The sequence below is a fragment of the Egretta garzetta genome, unplaced genomic scaffold (genome assembly GCF_000687185.1).
Source record: "Egretta garzetta isolate BGI_Z169 unplaced genomic scaffold, ASM68718v1 scaffold509, whole genome shotgun sequence".
Classification (NCBI taxonomy): domain Eukaryota; kingdom Metazoa; phylum Chordata; class Aves; order Pelecaniformes; family Ardeidae; genus Egretta; species Egretta garzetta.
In genome coordinates, this window is record NW_009260814.1 from 838,179 (window position 1) to 847,907 (window position 9,729).

Genomic DNA, 9,729 nt, shown 5'->3' on the forward strand with positions numbered 1-9,729 from the left:
GGGTTTCGCCTTTAGGTAACTGAGCGAGGAGCAGCTCCCTACAGCGCTCACGGCTGGGCCCGCGCCAGCCCCGCACCCCAACAGCCTCCACCTGGGCTCTGGCACAGACAAATAGGCACCTGCCCCTACCCGACCGTGCCGCTTCAGATTAAATCCACCCAGCAGGAGAAGGCACTGCTCTAGGCCAAGAGCACCCAAGGAAAGAAGCCTTTGCTGTCCTGCAGGGATGTATTTGCTTACACCCCATCCCGCTCACACCCTGACCCTCCGTCCCCCCTGTACCGTTGGATGAGCTGTATCGCGCTGTCCCTGCCCTGCACCCACCACTGAACGCTCCCACACACCTCTCCTGCCTGGTGCTTCTCTGCAGGCTGCTTTTCAGCAGCCTGGAAGCAAGCTTGGCACTAAAGCCAGCCCAGTGACTCACACAGCATGGCAATGTCTGTAATTCAGAACTCTTAATCCAGCCGGCAATGCCCGTAGGCAGGAACCCTTGTTCGATATAGAAATCTCATGCTCTCACCAGCAAGGTCAGCCCAGACAGCACACAGAACCAGGAGTTCTAGAGGGAATACACTTTTGCTGAAGGGGTGGCCAAAACAACAGCACAAGTAACTTCAAAAAATAGGATCAGAAGTTCCAAGAACAAGAAACTGCCTTTCCACCCCCACCTTTTAAAGTGTGGGTTAAGCCTCTTTTTCCAAGAAAAAGCTTTCAGTTAAAATTGAGAACTACAAAAAATAACTACTAAGAAGGGGTACACCTCCCCTATGCTATTAGTTTTCAATAACTGATTGTCTTTTAGAAGCCCTTTCTAATTGACTATAGTAAAGCCTCTTGTATGCTTGTCTCCCGCCCCCCCATCAGAGTACAGTAACGTATTGTCTTCTGCACACAGAGTCATCACCTCACTTGCAGAGAAAGTACTCTGGAGAAGCACCAGCCAGCAGCGACACCAGTAATGACTGGAGAGTGACTTTGTGACGTATTACAGAGCAGTATCTCAAATGGAATTGTTTTTAAAAACCTCATCACAGGGGTTTCTAACAGTTTTTTCCACTTTGTTTTCATAACTAGACTACCTTTGATCCCAGTTAAAGCAGCTTTTTTTTCCCCCAAATAGAAGAGAACAGAACTCAGTCAACACCACCCATGGGACAAAATTTGTGATTTCTTGTAAGAACTCTACTGAAGTTTTGCTGGTATCATCCCAGAGATAACTCCACAAGAGTCAAAATTAGATCTCTGATCATGCTATATATTTTCCTGTTTGCACTTGCCTGTGTTCCACCATGGACTAGACACAGATAGAATATACAGCTGTTAAGAAAACCCTAAGGCCTTTCATTTGTTCCAGCTCTTTTCTAATCACAGCTAGGGACATCAATAAGACTTACAGAGCAAAACATTGCAGCAATGAATACAACCAGCCATAAATGGTACATTCTGTGGCAACCAAAGCCAGGCTGACATAAAAATAGAGAACATCTCTACCACCCCAGGAGAGTCAATGGGAGTTCATGGTAGGACTTGGATGGGAAAAAAAAGTCATCTTCCCTGGCGATTCCTCAATATAGCACCATTTTAGCGTAAAACAGCATAGTAAATTGTCATATACGTACATGGGAGTATTAGCTGGCAAGCTTGAAGAAAAGCTGCAGCATATCAATCAGAAGATGTTATTCAGCTCTGTCCATTACGCAGTAAGTCAAGGATCAATGCTGTGTGACAGCCAAGTAATGCAAGGCCAATTAGAAAAAAAAACTGTTCAGCATAAAATTCAGTGCTTGGGCAAAAGAAGGCAGAGAGATCTTCATGGAGAGGCATTTCCCACCTCAGTAGTTTTGATACTTGAATAGAGGGAGTCAATAGACTTGGCTTTAGGTGAGGAAAAGGAAGGATTATTTTGGCCCTACAGAAGTTAAGAATAAGCAAAGCTAAACAGTACAGGCTAAACTTGGGTACTGTTTGCTTTGGTAATAATTGTGTAAGTTCCATCCATTTCCACAAAATAATTTTATTAGATACATGAATACAAAAGATTTACAAATATATTAGTGTTTTCAATGCTGGAGTATAGAAAGTAATCTATTTTTAAAAATCACACACACATATTAGTAACTCTGTCTCCAAAATATTGCATAAAAATACTTGGATTACTACTATGAAACTGACCTAGCAGTCTCTTTCTCTCTTTGTCAGAGAGCTTTGAATCTTCATCAATAGCTTTCAGTAGAGATAACAGCTCATCTTTTGTGGTCTTCTCAGTAGTGGAGCGATACTCTCTTTCATCAAGTTTTTGGCAGAAGGTATAGCCTAAAAGGAAACGAGACATTCAGATAGTTAACACCACAGTCAACCACCCTCAAGAGTCTACAGAGCCATCCTCCTTTACAGTCAAATTAGTCATTGTTACCACAAGTCTTTTTTGCATCATCTCAGTTCCTTCTATTCCTCATCTGGGTGCGTGACAAGAATAAAAACTTCAGTTTAAACTGTTACCTGGTATCTTACTAGGATCTTGGCCTTTCTGCAAAGCCACCAGTTTGTTGCTGACCATTTTATGCAGTGTCCCTGGGATCTTGAATAGAAAGAAGACAGGCAAACAGCAGATTAGAAAAAGGCTATTCTGCATAAGCATACAAGATAACAAAAAGCTGGTCATTTTCCAGCACTTACCTTTAACACATCTTTTTGGTGATCCACAAGGAACAAGATCAGGAGGTCAGTTTTCCCTCTGGATAAGGTTTTATTGTTGATAATAGCTTTAGAGAACGTTCTTTTCACAACCATCCTGTTGTCACTCTACAGGATAATGTGAAATAATGATCATAAGAGGAGAATTAAGTTTCCCCCTTTAAGAAAGGCACTGCGTTTGTACTTCTTGCGTCCTTGCTTCTCCTGTAGTTGCATATTTAAGCTATGAATGTATTTCTGACCAGTGCCCGGGAAATGTCTGCGTTTCAGTAGATGTAAAGCAACGTGTAACAGTTAAATTTGCATTTACCTCCTTCTGTAGTTTGAGCTCAGAATTATGTGCTGCAACAGCCATGAAGTACAGTAGTCTTCTGAACTCCTCCCTGATTTGGCTGTCTAGAAGCTTCAAATAGAGTTGAACAGCTTCTAAAGATTGCTCCATCTTCCCATTCACTGGGGAGAGAGAAAGGTTATCTACTGCTGAATTTATTTATTTAAATGTTACAATAAACTACCTAAATTACCCACTGCAGAGAAGTTAATCTCTCTAAACAGAACTGGTCAAACAAAGCAATTCATCCTCACAAAAATTTCTCACAGGCTGATGAGAGCTGTTTACATACAGTCTAAGAACAGCCCAAACCCAGGCTTTTAGCCTGATATTTAGGAAAGCTCACTTTCAATTAAGTTCAATTACAGTTCAGCCATCTTGAATGGAATGTGAAATCCTGAGAAAGGAAAATGGTTCTGTTTAGAAAATTGATGACTTCTTGTTATAGAAGTCAAGATCTACCAAGAAATGACGAATGATAAGTAGGCTATCTTGATGAATTAATTGCAAACCATTCTGCAGAGCTTCGCTAAGTTTTAATTGGCCTTAGCATGCAAAATACCAATTTTAGATGTGTGAATTGTTTCAATGAAGTAGGTTGTACTAGTATCCTCCCTTTATCATGTAGGGAGGAGGAATGGGTTATAAATAAGAAGTACTTCTACCAACATGGAGCAAGAATAATAATCAAGGAGAATGATAAAAAAATAAGGAGAACAGCGATAAGATGTTAGTTGTTGACTAAAACATCAACAGCTTTCTAAAATACTGCCTAAACATTAAGTTTCAGAAATGCACATTTCTATGGACAAGAGGGGAGAGCATCCACACAGCTTTAACTTTAGATCTTATAGCCTAAATATTTAATATTAGGCCATATTTATATCTAGTTTCCCATGGATATTTAATTTCCATGGATATCAACTACTCCAAGTTATAGCACTCCAGTTTCACAGCCATTCTACACAGAACTGAATACAAGCTACAGAACTGCATATAGTTAGGATGAAAATTTCTCTTTATTTCAAAGCTCAGTCTTCATGACTAGAAATTAAAAAAAAGCTTGCAGAGGTCAACCTTTAAGCTTGGCTGCTATAGTAAATACTCAGTTTGTCAGTACATCGCTCACATGAGTTTAGGAATATAACTTTATTGTACTTACCCAATAGTTCTGCAATTCCTGAATGAATTTCAGATGCGTGACTTAACAGCGGCTCCTTTTTTTGGCTGTAGTATCTACCAATGTTTTCAAACAGCAGTAATTTCCATGTGTCTGCTTTATCTGGTTGATCAGGCAAGTTCCTGCTAATATCTACTACCATATGATCTGGAAGATATTCCAAGCAATCTATTGCCGCTGAGAGCCATTCATCTGTTCTAAAAAACACGAGTGGTTTAACTTCGTAGCATTACTTACTGATGCCCTTCAGAGTTGATGGCATTGTTTTTCACAGAGAGTAAGTACACTGGTTTCTCACTGCATGAGAGTACTTAAATACATAGGACTTAAATACATTAGAAATTGACACAAAAAAAGACACTTTTCCTAACACACTGAGGTAGATCATAGTCATATACCTCTTTGTTATGTATTTAAAAGCAATAATTAATAACCCAAAGGTAAACAGTCACAAACAGTTAAACCTAAAGTTAGTGATATCCTCTACTGTTAGACAAGGACATAATTATTGCTACATAAACAGAAACCTGCACTGTGATCTGATTCAGATTGGTAAAAGTTTTTCAGACTCTGTTTTTAACCGTTTCAGGGCCAGCGTTCTTGGCTTTTTCAATATAGTAGGAGAAACTAAACTATTCCCTCCTCACAGGTAATTTTTTAATGAAAAAAATTCAAGATGATAGCAAAATGCTCTACTCTTCCCTCAGTGCAGCAAACTATTTCCCCTCTGAATACTACTAGGTACTATCATTGCTTTGAAAAACTCTTCCAGTGTTCAGCACAAACTGCCTCAGCTACTTCTGGTTTAGAGCTTAACAATTAGTATTCACCAGTTAATCCAGTCAAGTCTAACAGGGATAAGAGTACCTACTCACATCCTTTCTGCAGTACAGGAGACTACTACACCTCTACCCAAAGATCATTTGTGCTTTACATTCCTATGAAAGCAGAAAGTTTTTCAAAGTTGCAGAGCTGAGCGATGAATACTCACTGTGAGTCACTGAAAGCCTTGAGAATCTCCCTGTCTAGGTAGTTACTTGAGATGACATATCCAGTTTCCTTCCTTGGTTGTGGAAGCTGAGGTCTGATCTCTTGGTGCTCAAGTAAAGACTCAAGGAGTGGAAGGTCTACAAGCTGCAGCAGGCGAGCAACTGTTTGTTCTTGCCATACTTCATTAATAACTGGGACGGATGGAATACACAAGGCACATGGAGATTCAGCATGTACAAAAATAAAGATTACGAAAAATACAAATCCCCTTCCTCCCACCAGTTCTAATACAAATCCCCTTCCTCCCATCAGTTCTAACCCAACAGATGAATTTCACCAAAATAAAGATTTACAGTAGCAGAGAGTGTGGCCCTTATCTGCTTTAAGTGCATTTTATCACCACAAAGGGAAAGAATTAGCCATTTGTTTAGTTAACTACAAGCGTTGGAGAACTGCTTTTTGGATAAGTCTGAAGTGCCTTACATTCTTTGTGCTCCAATTTGCAAGCCTTCTTTGTTCTAGATAAGGAATTAAAAAAAAAAAAGGTAACAGTGACACTATCCTTATCACAGCTTCCACAATTATGATCTGGCTCAGGCTTTGAGTTTCTGAGGCTGCATTAGCATTTTTAACCAAAGGAAAAAACCACATTAGGTCATAGTTTAATCTGAGAGAGAAGCCATGAATTGTAAGGAACGGCTTCACACCATACTGAAGGAGTGCTGGACAGTGCAAATACACAGTTAAAAAGCTAGGGAAGAGTTTTCACTAACAATAGACCATTGGTCATGATTAAGTCAAGCATGGAAATAGCATAGGTAATTGAGTATTATGAAGAACACTCCTAACTGAAGTGAGGCTCTACACAATTGTGTACACTTCTTCACAAAATTCAACACTGATTTATTTCAACTAGAGATAACTGCTCCCATCTGATGAAATAAAGAGGTAAGAAGCAAGCCTGCAACAAATATAACTTGCCTTTGTTATGATACAGTGTTCAAAACAAAATACCACAAAAGTCAGTTTGACTCCTTCTCCAATGTGACAGGCATAAGCCTTTCCAGTCCTACAGTTATTATCTCCCTTCTCCCACAAACAAATGACTGAGACATTATTTGGCCTACCTCGACGGGACAACCTATCAGAGACGTTTACTTGAGGGGTATTTGCAGGCTTTAAACTCAGGTTTTCCCACAGATCCTCCAAGCTTTCTGGTTTGACAGGAGTAGAGTCAAACAACATGCTCTTCTCATGTCTGAGATTAAGAAACAGTTTTTATGTATCATTACATCCATATATATACACATGGATAACCAAGCATGTAACATAACATATAGATATGGATAACTGCCAGCAATTAAAAAGATGTTTTCTCTAGATAAATATTTACATAATCTTCTCCCCTCTCTCCCCTGCCTGACATGAAGCTCACATTTGCTACTCTCATGAACACATCAATCACATAAGGTATTTTCTTTTTAGGTAAATACTACTTGCAATTTTCAAAAGTGCGTATCACTATAACTATTGCAGTAACTACACGAACGTAGTTTTTTGTAAGAATATGTTGGAATACATTCAGAGATCAACACGTGACAAGAAATGTTTAAGGGAAGTTATTTGGCAAAGCGCCATCTACATAGCAGTGTGTTCTGTTCTGTGATAGTTTAGTTAGTACCAGGGTTGTCTTTCTCCTCTCCTAAAGAGACAGGGAAACAAAACTTCACAGTCACAGTTCTCTCTGGTTCTACAATGGCATGCAGTAGTGTAACAGCATAAGACCTGCTACCTAGCCTAGGAACAAGTCATACGCACACAAAGATAACGATAGAAGAAAATAAAATGAAAGAAGAAAAAAAAATTTTTTACTTTTCCTTAAAAAATGGATGGATTGCTGGCTTATGCCAGAGCTAGGTGCACAGTGACTAAAGATTGCTCCACTGCATTAGTCTGATGCAACTGAATACCAGTTGGTTATATTGGTTTAGAGCCCAATAGATCACTATCTGTAACGCACTTAACTTCTACCCTGCTACCCCCAACAGCAATGTGGTAACAGATAAAGAAAGCAGGTAATTATGCAGGCTGAATGATTTACTCACTTCAAATTGCCTTTTCCTACCCATCTTCCACCCACAAACATCTGTATGGTATCTATTTTTTTCCCTCCAGGTCCTGTAATTGTACAAACAGTTTTCCCTTCTCTCCCCCAGAATACCTAACATTTTCCTGTTGAAAAAATTTCTTAACTTCACATTCCATGCACTAACCTTTGTGGGGTACACTGCTGGTAATCTTTATCAAATTCCATTTGGTTAGAGACATTTGTGAATCTGTAGAGGCTACTGCTGCTGTCTTCAAATACAGACCGCTTGTCTTTTCCAAAGACCCTAGTTGAAACAGCCTCAAATACTTTGTAATCCATCAGCGCTTGACATACACGCACTATTTTAGCACGGGAAATATCAACATCCCCAAAATACTTGTTCTGTAGAAGATGGGCAAAGACAACATCCACTGCATCTGAACCAATAAAACAGTCATGATAGCATTTCAGGTTCTGGCGACGCTTCTTCACTTCCACTTGGGTTTGAAGCGCATTGATAATGCTGCTCCAGACATATGTTGCTCCAAATGGCTTCTGTGCCAAGCTAAAGCCTAAGAACAGAGAAAGCATAAAGATTTAATTCATGCTGCAATTAGAAAAGAACTGCCCCCTTTCTGGCTACTAGCTTTCATGAATCTTGTAAGGATTCAAAAATCTGTGCGATTTCCAGTTTGGCTTGGGTCACTCATGTATTAACATTCTGTTACTTTATTAGCAACTCTGCCTGCATTGTACCAGCATACCTCTCTCTGGTGGTTGCTCTCATTGTATTAGCCTGAAGCTTTGCAAACTGGAGCTTCTAACTTACTCAGCCTGTCACCTTGACACTCTCCTTTCGCATGCTCCTCTATCACCTAATGGACCCAACTTCTGACCCACACGCTCCCACAACCAAAAGCTAGCTGTATGTACTTGGAACTCTCCAGTTCCTCTGCTATTGGTGCATACACACAAGCTACCTACTATCAGTGCTTAGCATATCACTAACAAGGCCAAGAATTCTCTTGAGACACCGCTCATGTGACACTTGTCCCACAGAACAGCCTTCTACCACCACAGCTCCACCTGAGATTTAAGCTCTGTGTACTCAATGTCACTTCCTTGAGCCAACCAGTCTTCCCTCCCCCAATAAAACCACTTAACTATTACTTATTTACCAATCTGATTAAGAATAGCATGCTAGCAACTAACAGTTTGACCAGAGGCTAGCCTCAGCCTCCACAAGGACTTAAAAATACAGAAAATACTTGCAAAGTTTGCAGGTGGCACCTAACTGGGAAGCATTGCAGCCACCAGAGAGGCTAGAATTAGAATATATATTGCTAAGTAGATCAGATGAATAATTTATTAAGAGAGAAAGCAGAGGAAGAGAGAAATCAAAAGCTGGAGGACAAAATACGGAATGAGGCGTTGGCAGCAATCCTACAGAAAGCCATCTGGGGTTATGACAGACCTCAAACCAAATGAATTAACAGTGTGATGCAGTGTTTAAAAAAAACAACATGCAACTCATTCTGGAACATATTACCATGAACGTTTTCCACTGAGATGCAGGAGGTATTTTTTTTCTGTTCTGTTTAGTCTGAAGTGGCTTTAGAGAATTGTATTCCAATTTTGGGCACCAGAGTTTCCAGCTGATCTCCGTCTACCAGAAAGCCCAGAAATTAGCAAGTTGGTGGGGAGAAGTTAGGGGGGCAGTAAAGACTTGGGGACACACACACACAAGCAGGGAACACAATAGCATTTGCATGCACCAACACTGCTCTAAAGGACAGCAACAGTTATCTCCAGAGCCATTTTCAAATAGACACCTACTTTCTGAAAAGATTCATGTCAGGAGAAAAAAAAGCTCTTTAACACAAGGTATTGAACCAGACTAGGTAGAAACCTTCCAGAACCTCCGGTTTCCAAAGCTTTAAAAGTACGAGGCAGACAAAGCACACACTTGCTGATACTTTAACCCGATAATGCTTTCAGGTAGGCAGAACAAACAAAACAGAATACAGAATTTCCTTCCAGCCCTATGTTTTAGTAGCTGACTGGCCTGTTTGGAAGGGAAAAAGAAAAAAGCAAACCCAACGCCACCATACAGTAACGCTGGTTTCTGTTGCTAAAATAAATACCAACACATACTACCTACAATAATTCTACTGTTAACCATGGCTTTACCACCTCTTCCTTCCACCCCAGCTCCCCCCCAAAATATTTTTTTGGGAAGTAGCGCTAAGGGTGGCATTACGGTCACAAGGTTTTACAAAGTTAAGGTGCCCAAGGAGGGAAAAAAGCAGAAACTTGGCTTGTTCTTGGCAAGCGACCTTTAGCCCTTTACATTAACCATCCACCTGCTTTTTTTAACTTGTTTTCAGGACAGAAATAGCTGCTGGAGTCTCCCCGTTACTCACCGCCGCCCGCAGCCCCACG

General features: G+C 40.3%; 2 protein-coding genes across 5 annotated transcripts in view; both read right to left on the bottom strand.

The window, feature by feature from the left end:
• The window catches only part of DEPDC7 (DEP domain containing 7), a 15,464-nt gene extending 7,493 nt beyond the window's left edge, over positions 1-7,971 (bottom strand). For 2 of the 3 annotated variants that reach the window (XR_004843045.1, XM_035902330.1), the window contains exons 1-8: positions 7,472-7,968; positions 6,326-6,456; positions 5,200-5,389; positions 4,191-4,405; positions 3,008-3,150; positions 2,680-2,805; positions 2,503-2,581; positions 2,176-2,316 (exon numbers count right to left, since the gene is read on the bottom strand). Coding sequence is in view for 2 of the 3 variants with exons in the window: in XM_035902330.1 (XP_035758223.1) it covers positions 2,176-2,316; positions 2,503-2,581; positions 2,680-2,805; positions 3,008-3,150; positions 4,191-4,405; positions 5,200-5,389; positions 6,326-6,456; positions 7,472-7,878 (1,432 nt within the window). In the remaining variant the exon portion in view is untranslated. Of the gene's footprint in view, positions 1-2,101; positions 2,317-2,502; positions 2,582-2,679; positions 2,806-3,007; positions 3,151-4,190; positions 4,406-5,199; positions 5,390-6,325; positions 6,457-7,471 lie in introns of those variants that run through there. The other variant, XM_035902329.1, reaches the window with a different exon arrangement.
• TCP11L1 (t-complex 11 like 1) overlaps positions 1-9,716 on the bottom strand; it is a 26,250-nt gene extending 16,534 nt beyond the window's left edge. Inside the window, exon 1 of one of the 2 annotated variants that reach the window (XM_035902327.1) lies at positions 9,711-9,716. The gene's annotated coding sequence lies outside the window, so the exon portion shown is untranslated. Of the gene's footprint in view, positions 1-2,175; positions 2,237-9,710 lie in introns of those variants that run through there. The other variant, XM_035902328.1, reaches the window with a different exon arrangement.
• Between the last annotated feature and the right edge of the window lie 13 nt (positions 9,717-9,729).